The sequence below is a fragment of the Boleophthalmus pectinirostris genome, unplaced genomic scaffold (genome assembly GCF_026225935.1).
Source record: "Boleophthalmus pectinirostris isolate CB_2022bp ecotype Guang Dong unplaced genomic scaffold, ASM2622593v1 HiC_scaffold_2, whole genome shotgun sequence".
NCBI classification, from domain to species: Eukaryota; Metazoa; Chordata; class Actinopteri; order Gobiiformes; family Gobiidae; genus Boleophthalmus; species Boleophthalmus pectinirostris.
Window position 1 is genome coordinate 57450 of NW_026571152.1, and position 18497 is coordinate 75946.

The 18497-nt window shown below is 39.7% G+C and overlaps 1 protein-coding gene across 1 annotated transcript in view; it reads left to right on the forward strand.

Moving 5' to 3' along the window:
• Positions 1-18497, forward strand: part of appl2 (adaptor protein, phosphotyrosine interaction, PH domain and leucine zipper containing 2) — a 55272-nt gene that overhangs the window by 28089 nt on the left and 8686 nt on the right. Inside the window, exons 9-18 of the mRNA XM_020919139.2 lie at positions 3027-3109; positions 3704-3856; positions 12895-13083; positions 13306-13348; positions 13759-13815; positions 14177-14271; positions 14805-14948; positions 17137-17189; positions 17787-17961; positions 18435-18471. Of these exons, the coding sequence (XP_020774798.1) occupies positions 3027-3109; positions 3704-3856; positions 12895-13083; positions 13306-13348; positions 13759-13815; positions 14177-14271; positions 14805-14948; positions 17137-17189; positions 17787-17961; positions 18435-18471 (1029 nt within the window). The remainder of the gene's footprint in view (positions 1-3026; positions 3110-3703; positions 3857-12894; positions 13084-13305; positions 13349-13758; positions 13816-14176; positions 14272-14804; positions 14949-17136; positions 17190-17786; positions 17962-18434; positions 18472-18497) is intronic.

Below are 18497 nucleotides of genomic sequence, written 5' to 3' on the forward strand. Positions count from 1 at the left end.
TGAGATCACGCATTAGTGATTCAAATTTCAGCACATCGGACTAAGTATGTGCGAATAGGAGCAAATAATGTCACCTTGAAATTCACCAAAACTTTGACCAAATTTTGCAGCTTCGCGTGACAGTTATCAAAAAAATCAGCTAACGAGAAGTTTGTAAAAGCTTATCAAACTTTCAGCCAATATTACTGCCGGTGTTGGTGTAATAATATTTTTTCCTTGTCTTGACATGATCGACTTCAAATTTCATGATTGTACATGCACATTTTTTTTGGTGTCATTCGTATTCCCTAATGCATTTTTGAGTCGTTTGGGGGCGCTGACGAGCCATTTTATTTATTTTTGGAAAATGAAAATAGCCAAAACGTAGGGAAGCGCGAGTTTTACCAGATGGCAAAATTGTTTAATGGGTGAAAAATGGGTGAGTTGGTTAGGAGAAAAATAATAAGAAAGAATAGAATAATATTCTAATGCGAGAACAATGTTCCGCTTTTTTTTGGCCGACAAACTATACATTTTCGGAAACCTCTGGTGCATTGCTACGTGATGGCGAGGGTCCCTGGTCACTACGGGCGAGTCACGTTGCGCCATTCCATTTTTCGGCCACTTGGAGCATCGCTTTGCGATACTAATAGGCCCTTCGCCAGCCTCTGGCGCTCGGGCCTAATAATTCGAGCAAAAACAATATATCCGAAAACATTAGAACAATATATTATACGTTTTTTGAAAGCTCTCGACCTTCCCCACATCACCGTGGGGTCATTGGTGAGTGACGGGCACTGACACGCTCGTCATTCGCCATCTCTTCAAGGTCACCCATCACCTTCCATTGACTTCCATTCATTTTAGCAGTAGTAAATATGGCTCAGGCCTTGGGCATGGGTTACTGGGATACTGCTGTTCGTGCCGGGGGCGACCGTGGACATAGTGGCATGTCGTCGTGTCGCATTCGGACATGCGCACGTCACTCCCCATTCGCTCCGCTTAGCGGAAGCAATAGGCCCTACGCCCTGTCTGGGCTCGGGCCTAATAATAATATTTTTAGCAAAAACAATATATCCAAAAACATTAGAAGAACATATTATACATTTTTTGAAAGCTCTCGACTTTCCCCACGTCACCGTGGGGTCATTGGTGAGTGACGGGCGCGTCTGGACCATCTCGTTGGGGTCGCCCCCTGACCTTCTACAGTCCCTGACAAAAGTCTTGTCGCTTATCCATTTTGTAGAAACAAAAGCTTATAACTTGACTTTAAATTAATCGATTGGTTTTAGAAATGTCTCATATGAAAGCTAAAACCCTCCCAAATTATGCTCAGTAAACTAAAATAAATTTGCTTCACTGAAGAAAGATTGATCATTTAATGAACACAGAAAGGTCAGATTTTGGCAAGACAAAAGTTTTGTTTTTGTAAGCTTTTGTTTCTACAAAATGGATAAGCGACAAGACTTTTGTCAGGGACTGTATTGACTTCAATTCATTTTAGCAGTAGTAAATATGGCTCAGGCCTTGGGCGTATGTTACTGGGATACTGCTGTTCGTGCCGGGGGTGACCGAGGACAATGTTGCATGTCGTCCTGTCGCATTCGGCCATGCGCTCGTCTCTCCCCATTCGCTCTGCGTAGCGGAAGCAATAGGCCCTACGTCCTGTCGGGGCTCGGGCCTAATAATAATAAAAATAATAATTTTTCGAGCAAAAACAATATATCCGAAAACATTAGGACAACATATTATAAATTTTTTGAAAGCTCTTGACCTTCCCCACGTCACCGTGAGGTCATTGGTGAGTGACGGGCACTGACGCGCTCGTCATTCACCATCTCGTCGAGGTCATCCATGGCCTTCCATTGACTTCCATTCATTTTAGCAGTAGTAAATATGGCTCAGGCCTTGGGCGTGGGTTACTGGGATACTGCTGTTTGTGCCGGGGGCGACCCTGGACATAGTTGCATGTCGTCGTGTCGCATTCGCCAATGCGCACGTCGCTCCCCATTCACTCCGCATTGCGGAAGCAATAGGCCCTACGCCCTGTTTGGGCTTGTGTCTAATTTGAGCAAAAACAATATATCCGAAAACATTAGAACAACATATTATGCGTTGTTTGACAGCTCTCGACGTTCCCCACATCACCGTGGGGTCATTGGTGAGTGACGGGCACGTCTGCACCATCTCGTTGGGGTCGCCCTCTGAACCCCCCATTGACTTCCTTTCATTTTAGCACTGATAAATATGGCTCAAGCCTTGGGCGTGGGTTACTGGGATACTGCTGTTTGTGCCGGGGGCGACCGAGGACAAAGATGCATGTCGTCCTCTCTCATTCGGCCATGCGGTCGTCGCTCCCCATTTGCTTCTCGTAGCGAAAGCAATAGGCCGTATGCCCTGTCAGGGCTCGGGCCTAAAAATAATAATATTTTTAGCAAAAACAATATATCCGAAAACATCGGAACAGCATATTATAAGTTTTTTGAAAGCTCTCGACTTTCCCCACGTCACCGTGGAGTCATTGGTGAGTGACGGGCACGTCTGCACCATCTCGTCGGGGTCGCCCCCTGACCTTCCACTGACTTCCATTCATTTTAGCAGTGATAAATATGGCTCAGGCTACTGCTGTTCGTGCCATGGGGCGACGAACAACAGTCTACTAGGAGCATTGCTTTGCAATACTAATAGGCCCTTCACCAACTTCTGGCGCTCGGGCCTAATGAACCTATTATACTTCTTTTGAATATTGAAGTGTGCAAAATGGGCATTTAAACAGGAAGCTGAAACCAGTAGTTTTGACAGAATTAACTTTCTATAGTCACCACCAAAACTTTAAATCCTAAAAAATAAAAGAATATAGGACCGGTTTTTCAGACTAATCCAAGATGAAACCAGCTCATTGGCTGGCAGTTGGACTGCCAGAAGCAAAGTACCAGCAAATGAGGAGGAGGCATTGCAAATTTGACCTCCAGGGGAATTGTCTTATTTTATTCATAAAGATTGTGAAAAAGTTGATATATGATGTGTATTTTGTCTGTCTCTCTCAGATCAACTTCTTCAAAAAAGGAATCGAGCTGGTGTCAAAGAAGATGGACAACTTTCTCACCTCAGTGTCCAAAATGACACAAAGGTATACAGTATATAGCATTTAAACATTCAAGCAAATGATCTATAATTCAAGAATAGATTAAATTACTCTTAAGGTACACTGTATTGTCCCAGTCAAAAAATGTGTCCTCTACATTTGACCCATTCTTCAATGCTGCTGGCTCAATCTGCCTGTTGGCTGTTAGGTTGAAATGTAAAATATGCACTATATAATTACCCAGAACTTTCTTTAAAACGGTTGTAGTTTAGATCCCTGGCTTTCCTGAATAAGTTCATCCATGTACTACTTTCTTTCCTCTTTCACTATTGCAAAGGGCTGCATTTGAACTGACTTAATGACGGCACTGTACAAGCACATGCCAATCAAATAGTTTATTGACCACAACCAATAAACTCAAATTAGTTTTTCCTCAGCACAGTTCTATTGTAAAAGTAACTCTGAGCTTTGAAAATCACTTGTTCTGCATCACAGTGACAGGCCTCTGAAAGTTGTATACAGTGCTTATAAACTCACTGTGTAATAATTAGGATGCTCGGGATGCATAAGGTAAGTGAGGAATAACTATGGACCACTGCACGCTGTTTAAAATGAACTAGCCCTGTTTTTTCTCATCAGTATTCAGTCTCAGCTGGACAGTGAAGCAGAAGCCATGAGGGGCTCTCAGAGGGAGCTGCTCTCTGTAGACGACAGTGTGTACACTCCAGACCACGACCAGCAATCTGTGAACAGAACTCTCATCCAGAAGGCTGGCTACCTCAACATCAGGAAGTAAGAGCAGTTTGACTCAGCAGTATTACACATCTGTACTAGTGCTCTCGAGGTGTATTATGAGTGATTCATGCATATTTGAGTAATCCTGATTTAGATATGTTTATGATTTATTTATATGATTTATTTTTTATACAAGGGAATATCATTTTCAACACAAATAATATAATGTAATTCAACTAAAACATATCTTATCTAGCATGATCATATTCTAAACCATGACTACTACAAAAATAATCCAGTGCCAAAGAATGAGTCATGCTGAACTTCATTTTTAAACCTGGATGTATTTTAATTTAGAAATTAAATGAATAAAAGCGTCAAAAACATCTAAAACATCACAATTTAGTAATTAAGGTTGAGTTAATGTAAAATGATTCCAGGCTTAAATATCTGTAGTTGCAATTGATTTGGTCTTGTTTCAATACTTAATGCCTAGTTTAAAGCATGTTCTCAAATACATGTGATTCTTGTATTAATACTCACTGTTCATTTCACTTTAAACACAAAAAGGTCTCTTAGATATTAATCCAAAATAGTTCAGCTTGTTCCTAATGCTAAAAGTATTGGAAAGCGACTGTATTTTTTGCTGTGGTCGCCCAAAATCCTCCACAACCACCAAACAATAACTCTAGCGGCTGTGTCTAGGTGGGTCAGGTGACGTGTTGACAGGGTGCTGCTGTCAGGTCATTTACAGCCAAATGTATGAACCTTCCCTCACGCCCTTAATGACTTCAGGGGGAGCAGAACCCCCCCCCCCCCCCCCCCATATGATTTTGTGAAATGCCAGGTCTGTCTAAGTCTGTCTCCTACTCATATACATCTACAGTGTTTGACAAATGCATGTGACAATGGAGGAAAGGTTTGCCAGCCGATGCCATTCTGTATAATGACACACAGATGCACTGCTTGTCAAATGGAGCCCAGAGCAGAGAGCATTTGGAATAGTTAGTCAGTGTAAGAGGCCTGAGTCACCCACAGCACAGGCAGCAGTGGGGAGACATGTTCAGAACATTAATCAGAGGTATTCAACATATTTGAAATTTGAAGACAAAAATAAATTATTTCAATCACAAATACACTACTGACTAGTTTGTTAATAAATAATAGCAGCTTTAGTTGTAGTAGTTGTAGTAGTTGTAGTTGTAGTTCTAGCAGTAGCAGTAGCAGTAGTTATTGGTGTTGTTGGTGTTGGTGGTGAAAAAGATGATTTGCTTACCAATACTGGCCCAAAACACCTTGTAATATTGAACTTGTTTTTTTGTGAACTTGTAATCGCTTTATGATAAATAAGTTAAAACACATTTGCATCATTGTTGCCCATACGGCATTTGAGTTTAAAGGAAATGGATAATATTCTCAGTCTTGGTATTGTTTGATATCAGGTATTTGCAGATACTTGAGGGTATCAGTATTTGTATCGAAACATAAAAAGCTGGATCGGTGCATCCCTGGCGGTAGTGGTAGTAGTTGTGGCAGCAGTCGTAGGTACTAGTTAATAGTAGATTTGATCATACCTCGCATAGCAATGAAAATTATGGCTTTGTTTTATAATACTCGACATAGAAATGGGCTTAGTTCAAAGAATAACTGTAGTTGCAGAAATACTAGTACTTGATAATTGTAGTCATATTAGCACATCCTTAGCCGTAGTTGGTAGTAGTAGCAGTTGCTCAAACCTCCTTGTCAGTGGCCAGTGTGGGGCCCTGTAGCTTACACCACAGAGTATAGGATGAGTGAATAAATCATGTAGTTGTAAAGTGGCTCTGAGTGTCTGAAAAAGTGCTATATAATAACACATTTATTTTAGTGTAAGGGTCATTCCACGCCATTTCAACAAATGGCCCATGCACTTCAATCTCAAAAAATGTTGAAAAAATTACCAAATAGTCCCTGACTATCATGTACTAACCCTGTGAAGTTTTAGTGATTTTCGATCATTACTTTTCAAGTTACAGCTAATTTTATGAGGGGAGTATGTGTCAACTTAAGGGCCCAAAATCATGTCATTTTTTTCTCTGCCGTTTTCAGAGGACAATATCTCCGTAAGTATCACACATAGAGGGCTGACATTTTGTGTGCTTTTACTCCTCTACTCTGTGTTCAAATAACATTGAAAATTTGCTATCTCAACTCATTATCATTTTATATGAACTTAAAAATGAAAAAAAACCAACTTGTTTTTCCGTGGCATACCATTTTTAGCGCCTTTTTAAACCTACTTGTAGGTGTAGTAAACCCTTATTTTTTTTGAGAATCAAGATATGTACTAGGACTGTTAAAAAAAATCACCAAATGTTGAAAATTTGAAATGTGTTATGTGTGAGGGTCCTGTTAAAAACAAGAAAACACAACATGGTCCGATTTTCACATGTAATTTACGGCATGTGGGTAGTGATAAAAAATGTTTGAATAAGAAAAAGACCTTTCATATGGCACCAAACATATGTATTTTATGAAGCTCCTTCAATTTTTAATTGTATCTTGAACATTTGCATTTGACACAATGACACGAGTATACAGTGACCATGTACTATGTTTTATTCCAACAGCTAAGGTCACTAAACATTTAAAGACTGAATCAAATGGATTGATAATAATTTTGATGTGACAAGGTATCTGACAAGGTATCTATGATAAGTTATCTGACATCCAAGAAAACAGCTGTAGATTATTCTCATATTAAAGAAACAATCAAGTCATGTTCAACAATATGATATTGTCTTCCATAAGTTGTGGACGGCACATTGATGTTCAAGACTAAGCAAATGTTACAATAGATTTTGGTGCGCAAACATCTAGAACCAGCCAAGAAGTGAGGACACAGTTCCCTATCATATTGGGATCACCTGAGCAGGTAAAGAAAGTCTTATGGAGCCTTAAATGGAAAGTGCTATGGTTGTCCATTTAAGGGAAATTGCAGGATATGTGGGAATTTATCGCACATAAAAAATCATATTCATCTTTATCCTGGGGATGAACCTATATAGTTCCAAATGCACATTTTTTTTAAAGTTTAAAAAAAATATATTTTAAGGAGAGCCAGTACATGTTTGGATCACCATGGGACCAAGAGCCGACTCCCAAGAAATTAATGTAGTGCACAGATGACGAAGCGCCTGATTCAAGTTACAAGGCCACACCCCAGTCAACATGGTCAACTCAACCATCTAAAACCAGTCCACCAGGATGCAAAAGCCTCCACAGGTGGAGGAGAATTCTGGTGGTCAAGCTCTTGGGGACTGTCCATGCTGCTGTGACCTCGGCCAGAAAATCCAAAAGCTTCGGGGCTGACTGCGGGTTTATGAAGATGTGCCTACCAATAATGATGATGGAAGACATACATGTTCTGTGCTCTGGGTTTTTAAATATCTTGTAACACATCCTGTTGATTCATTCTTGTTCATTCTTCATGTTTGGGAGCTTTAGCTGTTGGAATAAAACATAGTACATGATCACTGTATACTCGTGTCATTGTGTCAAATGTGAATGTTCAAGATACAATAAAAAATTTAAGGAGCTTCTTAAAATACATATGTTTGGTGCCATATGAAAGGTCTTTTTCTGGTCTTTCAAACAAAAATGATTCAAATTTTTTTTATCACTACCCACATACCATAAATTACATGTGAAAATCGGACCATGTTGCGTTTTCTTGTTTTTAACAGGACCCTCACACATAACCCATTTCAAATTTTCAACATTTGGTGATTTCTTTTAAGAGTTCTAGTACATATTTTGATTCTCAAAAAAAAATAAGGGTCTACTACACCTACAAGTGGGTTTAAAAAGGGGCTAAAAATGGTACACCACAGAAATGAACTGTTTTTTTTTTTCATTTTTAAGTTCATATAAAATAATAATGAGTTGGGGCGGCGGTAGTTCAGTTGGTAGAGCATTCGCCCACTGATCTGATGTTTGGTGGTTCGATTCCAGCTCTCGACATAAACATCACAAGTTGAGCGGTCAGATCCACTGACCCACTGACAGCTCCCACAGATGAATGCTGTTGTTGTGTCCTTGGGCAAGACACTTAACCCACCTCGCCCACAGTGTCTGCGTACACTGGTGTGTGAATGGGTGAGTGGTTCCTTGTTGTAAAGCGCTTTGAGTGCCTTGAAGGTGGAAAAGCGCTATAGAAAAATGTGACAATTTTCCATTTTAGATACCAAACTTTATAAATGTTATTTGAACACAAAGTAGAGGAGTACAAGCCCACAATATTTCAGCCCTCTATGTGTGATACTCGCAGAGATATCGACCTGTGAAAACCGCCGAGAAAAAAATTACTTGATTTTAAATTGACACATACTCCCCTGACACATACTCCCCTCATAAAATGAGCTGTAACTTGAAAAGTATTGATTGAAAATGACTAAAATTTCACATGGTTGGTACATGATAATATGGGACTATTTGGTAATTTTTTTCAAATTTTTTTAAAAACATGATGCGTGAGATGTGTGAGTGTTTTACATTCACAAACCCTATAGCTTGTTATTTCTATGTCAACTAAAATGATCTAAAATGGAATATCGAGTGAGTGTAAGAGCACTGAGTCACCCACAGCAGCAGGAGGGAAAGGGTTTAAAGTAATTCAGAAGGTATTACGTTAAACCTTTTGAATTATGTAGAAAAAAGTGGTAGTATTAGCATCTAAAGGGTCAGTCTGTATGAAATCAGTGGTTTTCAAGGAATCTCCCCTATGAGCCATCTCAGATTTGGTTGAAAAACATTCTAAAGAAATCTAGTATCACCAAATGAAAGAATCTCAAATTTTAGCTCAATCCTTTGAGCCTTTCCTGAGTTATGGCCCATTGAAATTTTGGGGCCATGCCCACTTTTTTGGAAGCCTTAATTTATAAGCATGTTTGAGAGACCATAACTTCATAAAAAATAGAGCTAGGAAGCTGAAAATTTGTATTAATGTAGATTCTTTGTCATAGATTCTGAATCTCTTGTCAAATATTGGGTATATTTATTAAGGGGGCGCTGTGGGCCCCCAAAATCTCACATTTGGTTGCCCTCAATTTTTTTTTTTTTTTTTTTTTTTTTTTTTTGAGTCCAAGATCTATTTACTCCAAGCAGATAAACTAACTGTTGAACCTGAATATTTGTGAGAATGACCATTTCTGACAGCAATCTCACACTTTTCTGAGTTTTCATGTGGACAGTGTAGAGACACAAATATGGTCACAGACCAAATGTGATCTTTTTGGCCCCTTCTTTGGACCCTCGGTTCCCCATGTGGGCATGTTGATAAAATTTTTACCAGAGAAACTTTGGCATATTCTGATTAGTTTAAAGTAATAAAAACATCGACTATTAACTTCCTTAATTTCAAATGGAATTTTTGAAAATGAGCTCTCACAGGTCATTTTTGGTGGAGCTTAGGCACTTACGCCAACCGTGGTATTTATGAAACTCGACTAAAGCGTGGCACTACGCCAACTCGGGACCTCCTGTAAGCACTACGCAAAGTCTGGAGACACGGGGGAAAAGCGACACTCGTGGAGAGGAGCAGAAGTGAGGCCAGTTTGAGGAAGAGTTTGATCAGGAATCCATCATTAAATCCATGTATATAGAAGAATGACCTTCAGATTTGTGTATTTTAAGTGTTTGGTTCGCCAAAACACGGACAATGGCTGTTTATTCCACTCAATATTCTCCACAATATTATACATTTGAAACTCGTGCACGAGCGCGGCCACGTCCCCAGTGTAGCGCAGGGTCTCCAGCAGTCCACACCGCGACCATAGACTTCTGTAGAACACAGACTGTGACCAACACAAAGGACGAAATAATGACCCGACCTGAGAGAAAAACTCTTCCCTCGGACGGAGCACAGAAGCTTTTTTGGTTCAATGAAGCACTGGGACTAAACACAACTTTAACACTTTTACTTCAGTCTTTATGCTCCGAGCGCCAGAGTGGCCCGAGTCTGTGCACGACACGAAGCCTACTGTCCAAACCTGACCCGAACCTTAAATATTCCCTACATTTTTGTGTAATGGGAGCTCTAGCAAATGAGAGCTTGCTCTCTGACAAGAACACAATAATGTCTGTGCCCCGACCCAGCCCCGCGCACTCACACAGGTAAGCAGTTTGGATGTTTAGTGTGGACTTTTAATGGCAGAATAACAGCACCTGACGTGTATTTTATGTGTTTCGTGCTAAATCTGTGTCCACGTATCCTCATATCCCTCCCTCGCTCCTTTCCCTTTCCAGGGGAGGGCATTGGAATCTCTCGCACGCGCTCATAATTTGACAATTCAGTGCACATTATGTATGTGTACATGCATATATATATATATATATATATATATATATATATATATATATATATATATATATATATATATATATATAGTTATAAATCTCTTGAAACAGCGAGAAAACCCATCGGCTTCACTGCAAAAATGTGCTGCCTAAATATTATGAAATATGATTAAATGAACAGATGAGTCATTGTTGTCACTTTTAGTTTTGCATTTATTTATTAAACCTTGTTTAATAAAGTCTTTAATAAAGTCTTTGACATGACCGCGTGGTGCTGCGTGGAGCGTCCCCCTCCATCTTTGTCCCGCGTGTCTCGGTCAAACCCACTGATTATCGGCTCATGTTTAGGGAAATCTCATTCACGAGTCACTTTGCATGCTCATTTTATGGTGAGGTGGAGGTGTGGAGAAGGCGTGATGTGACGTGAGTTTGCGTGCACTGATTCTAGTTGCAGGTGGGATTTATAAAGCAAAGATTGCGTGATTTTGTGCGTGCGGTGGGTTTTCTAAATATGGAGTTTGCGTGGCGCACGCCTCTCGTAGCTACTAGGCGTACACACTATCTTACAACAACTCCCGAGCAGTTTTTTTTTTATATAAATGAGGCCCCTGGTCTATTTGTTCCACTGCTTGAAATTACATTTAAAAAATTTTGTGTGAAAAACAACCTCAGCGGAAAATACCAACATACTGGACAAATCTGCCCATTCTGGTCCCTTTGCTGCCTACCTGTCGATCATCTGTATTGGTATCTTGCACACTAAGTGTTCCTTCCAACTAATGAACTTCAGAAGTAATGTTTGGATCATGTCATAATCTGCAGTGTCAAGGTGATAATTTCGTGCTCTTCTTCCCTGAACTTCTGGTACCTTAATATAACAGATTATGTGCTGAAACTAAACCCAACATGGTTCTGCCAATGTTCAGGAGGCCAGAAGAGGGTTCTCCATTCATGAATCTCACATAGATGTCACCATGTTCATCTGAACACTCTGAAATATTCTCAATGAACCACCTGATGTCATAAATACATGCACTGTATTGACGTGGCTGGTCCAAAGAGATATCTGCACAATCTCATTTTGTATTTCAGAAACTGAAACTTCAGTACATAAATGATCTTGAGATATTTTCCTCATTTCTAATTTACCATCTGACACTGGAATGAAACTGTGGTGTGATCTAGTACCTTTCACAGTCTTTGCCTTGCTATAGTACTCTTCTAGTTTGGAAGTAAGTTCATGGTAATGTCTTTAGAGCTTACAAGGAAAAAACTTCAAATTCTTTATATTTTGTGAAGCCCACTCAAACATCTGGAGTGCGGTCAGTATTTGATTGCTGTCAGTTGTCTGAAGACTGGTCCTTGCAGCCAAGCCTTTTACTGTGCCACCAAAACCATCACAAGCAATGTTCCACAAATAATCTCAAATTGTCTTCTTTATAACAAGCAAATAGTGTTCAAGTCTATTAAAGGTAATTGAACCTTTCTGCAGGTGGAAAAGTACCTGTGAGAGCTCATTTTCAAAAATTCCATTTGAAATGAAGGAAGTTAATATTAGATGTTTTTATTACTTTAAACTAAACAGAATATGCCAACGTTTCTCTGGTAAAATTTTTTATCAACATCTAACTGTGCCCACATGAGGAACCAAGGGGCCAAAATGGTCACATTTGGTTTGTGACCATATTTGGGGCTCTACACCATCCACATGAAAGCTCAGAAAAGTGTGAGATTGTTGTCAGAAATGGTCATTCTCCCAAATATTCAGGTTCAACAATTAGTTTGTAAATATCTGCTTGGAATAAATAGTAAATAAATAATTTTGGACCTCAAAAATTGAAAAAAAAAAATTGAGCAGCAACCAAATGTGAGATTTTGGGGGCCCACAGCAGCCCCTTTAATAAAGATACCCAATATTTGACAATAGATTCAGAAACTATGACCAAGAATAATACCAATACCAATAATACTAATTTTCAGCTTCCGAAAAATTCCACAATTTCAATGGGCCGTAACTCAGGAACAACTCAAGGGATTGAGCTAAAATTTGAGATTCTTTCATTTGCTGATTTCAGAAATTTTTCAAACAATTTTCAGCCAAATCTGAGATGGCTCATAGGGGAGGGCAGCTGATTTCATATGGACTGACCCTAAATCAAATGAGTGATGCCTTGGTAATTCGGATAGCTCAGTTCAATGAGTAGTTGTAGATGCAGTAATTAGTAGTTAGTAATATTAGTTGACCCATTAATAGGTTCTTATTTCTAATGCCAACAAAAATGATACAAAATGTAACAGTTGATGAATGTAAAATAGACCTGAGTCACCCAAAGCAGAGGCAGCAGGAGCCATACGGAATTTGAACATTAATCAAAAGGTATTGTGGATATTTTTGAAGTGGAGATAAAAAATGAACTGCTTAAATGACATTTATGTGCTGCTTGTTGGGTAATATGTTTGGCATTTGGGACCGTTTCTAATCAATTTTCACTGCCAACAACAAAACAGAACACAACAATCTCCGCAGAGAATAAAGTGATTAAGCTAATTATCTTTCTAGGGACAATTTAAGAATACAAATATTAGACTGTTAAAATAGTTAAAATAAAATAGAAAAAATAACTATTTGTTTCCTAGTGAGTGAAACCCTATCTTTCAATGTTAAAACCTAGGTCAAGGTCACTGTCCATCCTCTGTACCATATACTCACTGTCCCTCTTTTGTACCAACATAAATAATCTTTCTGGTTTCTTCCACAGTAAGACAGGTCTGGTGACCACAGCCTGGGACCGCCTGTACTTTTTCACCCAGGGAGGGAATCTGATGTGCCAACCACGGGGAGCAGTGGCAGGGGGCATGGTCCTGGATCTGGACAACAGTTCTGTGATGGCTGTGGAGTGTGAGGACAGAAGATACTGTTTTCAAATCACCTCCTCCACCGGGAAAACGTGTGTACACTTATTTAATGGCCTATGTAATAAAAATTTTATGTCATGATTTCAGCTGGAGATGGCCTAAAAATACTAGTAGCAGTAATTAGCAGTTAGTTGAACTTTCTGCCAGATTTGTTTAATGTGGAAAGCCCTCTCAAATTACACAAAACCATTAATTGGAACAAAATGTTTAAAGTTGTTGTTGTTGAATTAACTGTATTGCATTGTATTGCACAGATCAATGATACTTCAGGCTGAGAGCAAAAAGGAGTATGAGGAGGTGAGTCTACTGAGAAGCTACACAAATATGCATTACAAATATGTCTATTTTATTAAACTTGTAACACTGAACACAAGAACTTTCTATAGACGGACATTGCAAATTGTGTCTGTGTGTTACATGCTTAATGTACATAACTGTACATAAATAAATCAATAAATAATGAATGTTGAATTCAGTAGAACTACAGGTAGCACACATAACACAGTAACACATTATATTGTTATTGTAAATTGTAATTAATATATTATGCTATTTTATACCCAGAGTTGTGTTTTGTTTAACACACAACCCTGTACAGGCTGAGTTCTTCTCTCAGACAGAAAACACTCCATCTTGTGATGTCATGCGGTAATACAGGAAGTGCTCCACACTCATGTATACTCATGTATATATTGTTATGATTCCAGTGGATCTGTACAGTGAACAACATCTCACGACAGATTTACCTGACAGACAACCCAGAGGTAAGCTCAACGTCTGTACATTAGATTTATGGATTTTGCCTCTCTTCAGTTACAGGAGTTTTTATTGCTCAAAAACACATTGAAAAAACATGCATTTATTTACTGTGGGTGGGCTCGCAACTCCACAGTTCTGACCTGCAACTTGGCCTGACGGTATCCTCTGCTTGTCTCCATGGAGATAGAAACATTTAATACCATATTGTGAAACATGCTATCCAAAGTAGTAACATCTCCATGGTGACAAGCAGATGGCGTATGAATGACCAGGGAAGTTAACAGTGCAACGTTAGTATTTTTGCTCATTTTATGTTGTCTATTTCTAAATGATGTTGTTTATTTTCCCTATATTTTTGTCTGTCAGGCTGTGGCCATCAGGCTGAACCAAACTGCCATCCAGGCTGTCACCCCAATCACCAGCTTCGAGAAGAGGCAGGAGGGTGCCCCCAACCCAGACAGGTGAGACCACGTCACTGTTATGGACACAACCAACAAGTCCCAGTCTCACCACATCTGTCTAAATCATTCTATCCCGTAGTTTTTATCTTTTAGCTGGGTTAGGGTTGGCTAACCCTTTCTGCAATGCATGCCTGCTCTAAATTGGTGCAAAGTTTGGGGTAGCAGTTGCAGTAAGCTGAGAAGTGCCTAACCGCACAGTCTGTCCAACTCTTTTTAGTTGCATTCATGGCCAAGACACACATTTTAGTTAGTATGAATGCACCTAACTGTAGTCTTGATTTTCCACAAAGCAGACTGAAATTGACCTATGAATTGTTAATTACTATTACAATGATACAATTTGACTATACATGCTGGAATCATATTCCAGCTATTGTTTATTTTAATATATATATGAGAGTGTAAAAAGAGAGTATTTGCACAGTATACATTTGAACTAATTTAATTTCTTCCTTCTTGGTATTTCACAAAATCAGCGTAAATGTATTTGCAGCTTTTCATGATTATTCCATGCTGTGTGTGCGTGTGTGCAGAGCTAAACCAGGAGGAGTTCATGTAACTGGAGGCACTCAGAAGTCTGCTCCAGAGCCTGAGGATCTCATCGCTCCAGGGACGCCCATCCAGTTTGACATCACCCTCCCTGCCTCAGAGTTCATGGATCAGAACAGAGGAGGAAGGTGGGGCAAAACACAATATTACATAGAGATGGACCAATATGTTTTTTCACATAATAGTGTCTGGTATTTATTTTAGTTCACATGTTTTATTTTTGTTTGTTTTTTTGTTGTTTTTTTTGTGAAAAGTTGAATGTCATGCTGTGGGTCACTCCAGGCAGATCAATACATACGAGTGGACCAGTGGCTGCTGGTGATAAAATTGTTTGGGGAGGCACATAGGCCAAAATTATAAATATATATTATAAATATATGTATTATATAGACTATATTGCATTATAACGAATGCCAGAAACAGTCATTTTGGTCACTCTTGGTTAAACTATCACAACACAACAGCCAAGCTGTAAATATAAGAGATGAAACTGGTCCAAGTCCCGGTCCAGTCAGGTCCGAGACGCGAGGTCCGGGACCCGAATGCAGCACGAGCTGGTTGTAAAACTAGTCTTAATCTCAATTCCCACTTCAATCTGAAAGTTACACCAGGGCACCGGGTAGACTTAAACCCTCTGCGCTACGCCCAGGTCCAACCAGCAGGCACAGGAAGATAAAGCAGCGAACGACTTCTTCGAGTCCCGGCGGCCGCAACAGGCGCTGGGGGCCCCGCGAGTCCCGGTGTCTTTAGGTCTCTCCTCCCGCTCTTCTCTGTGGAGGTTTGGGTGAAAGTAGCTAGCCGCCATTAGCCAGTGTGTGAATCAACACAGATGCACTCATTTCAGCTTAATGCTTCTTTCTTGCTTGGCACAAGGGTCCCACTGAAGAGAAGACATATTACTCCCTAAAAACTGTTCCTCAGACGCACTTTGACTTGAAGTTGAACTCGCCATAGCTGTATAGTACGCAGCTCTGTTGTTCTCCTTTCATTAGCCTGTAGCAGTAACATGCCGTCAGTGGAGGGTTGGGGGCAGGATAATGTTTATAAAGACCAGTCACTTGATTTTTACCCCCAAGACGTATTTCAAAGCAGCAATGTAAAGACAGAAGCAACATAATGACGCCACACTTTCCTCAAAACTTCAGCCCACTCAAATTCCAAACACATGACTCAAATGAAGTGATATGAGCAGATACACGTTCAGTTTTAAGCAAAATATGAAATATAGCCTAATGCAAAAATAACAACTTTATAATTTATTTATTTATTTTATATCTAGTTCAAGTTAGGGAGTGCGGCGCACTTGCGCCCTCTATTGACCAGCCACCACTGCAGTGGACCGTCCAGAAAAGACTCAGACAGACACAAAAATATTGTTTGAATTAGATTATTAAGCTTTATTGAATGAGTCTCTTTGGTGCTCAGACCTCTGCAGAAGATATTGTTATGAAGAACGGGACTGGTTAGACTCTGGACGTGGTAGAGGTGAGGTTGAGGAGAATGAAAGGGACGAGGTGAGAGGACTAGAGGCTGGAAGGCTGCTGTGGGGGGCAGGTGGGGCATGGCACAAACCAAAGCAGTCATGCCCCTGCAATAGGGTTTAAATAGGGCAGACTGGGCACTGATTGGACGAGGAGATGTGGCAAGTGGTGGGGACCCCACCATGGGAGTGAGGCGATGAAGGATGAGGAGCAGGTAAACTCTGGAGAAGCGCTGAGGTATAGGATAGGAGTGCAGTTAGGCGTTTCAGGCTAAATTTACGGTAGCTCCATTTGCATGCTTTTAAAACATTACAGGGCTATAAATGGGCAGACGTTATTGTTTTGCCTCGAATGTTCCCCAAAATGGCAAAAAAAAAACTTGGCAATCTCTGTGGAGATGACTCTTTTTGTGATGAAAGAATTTATACCATCTCAGCAAAGCAATCATATTTTCTCATAGAGCTTTTTTACTGTGTCTGCGATGTTTTGCAGTAACACAAAATACTTTTATTGCATTTACTTAATTACTAGTGGGGGAAAAAAAAACATTTTATTCCATGGAGATACAATAGTTAATGTCATACAGTAACATTCGTATGAGACAAGCAGATAACTCTCCACTGGAAAAGTTCCACAGTGCACCTGGCTGGAGTGTGTGTTCTTGGCCTGGCTCTTGTGTTTGTGACATAATCAGATGGGGCTGTTTGTGAGGCTGCTGACAGGGTGTGTGATTGTGATGGTCTCAGATGAGACTCATTTCTGGGAGCAGGATGTTTGCTAACGCTTCGTAGCAGGAGGTTAATTGTTTTGTCTTGTCTCTGTTTCTTTGTGACAGACGCACAAATCCTTTTGGAGAAACCGGTGAAGAGTGTCTGACAGAAAGTGATGGTAATTATTCAACTGTTCAAAGTTATTGTTTATTTGTATTTGTGATTTATTTAATAGTTTATCTTGACGTCTGTCATCCAACTTTATTATGCCAGATTTCTCATTTATTGTTCCAGTGGCACTGCTTGTACTGTTCATTGTTATGTTTTGTACTTGTGCAGGGTGAAGCTCATTTACTACCAATTACTTAATACTTTTTGTATTTGGAAAGTTCTGTCACACCATAATTTACTGAAATAAAACATGGTTTCAACCTTACCTGTAGTCAGTAATATTTAATACAGATGTGGGCCAGCTAAAATAGTGATTGTTAAAAATGCGGTTTATTGTTTTAATATAATATAGAACATTCATGGGTCTAGTCACTTAAAGAAATGATCAGGTTCAGCATTTGTGATTTGACCTTTTAGATATTTCATGGCAAAGTACAGTGTGCTGAATGGGGAAAAACTGGCTTTTCCCCCCATCTGGCAGTATGAACTCATCAGGTTCTATAATCTGAAAACCAGCATTTGCCTTGACTTCTTCCCTCTACTATGAACCCATCATATTCTTGTTGATGATGTGCGTACTATATTCTTTTGCATGTGCCCCCAGACTCCTTGCTGCAGCAGGTTTTTGAGGTGCGTTTCTTGGGCTCGATGGCGGTGCGCTGTGGGAACAACCAGGAAGTGATCTATGAGGCCATGAGACAGGTGCTCGCCGCCCGTGCCATCCACAACATCTTCAGGACCACAGAGTCGCACCTCATGGTCACCAGCAATGACATCAGGTAAGAACTACACACAAATACATGGCAGTGTTTACCAGGAGCTATAGTGGCCCTCATAGTCATATTTCACCTCCAGTCTAAAGTAATTGGTAAAACTTTAATAACTACTTTGTAAAAAGGCATGAGCAAAGACTTACACTTCATAACAAACAAAGGTTTATTAAGGCTTAGACTAATAAATGATTAGGACTTAAAGTTAGTGTTTAAGTAGTTACTAAGCCTGAGTCATTGGGTCATAAACAGAGTTCAACATTTCAGAAAGCCATTTTGGAAATAAAACCATCATTAATGAAAATCCAGTACTAGCTCTAGTGAAATGTCACTGAAGTGCTTCACCTGGAAGCCCAGGGCTGCATTTGAGTGAGTAATTTCAGCACTCAAATTGCCTCTAAATGATCAGATTTTGAATGTGTATATCCTTAGTTTGTCACACTGAGATGGTACATTTTCATATTCTTTTTGTTTTCACACAGGTTAATCGACCCTCAGACACAAGTGAATAAAATAACTGTAAGTATCTCATTGTCACTATTAGA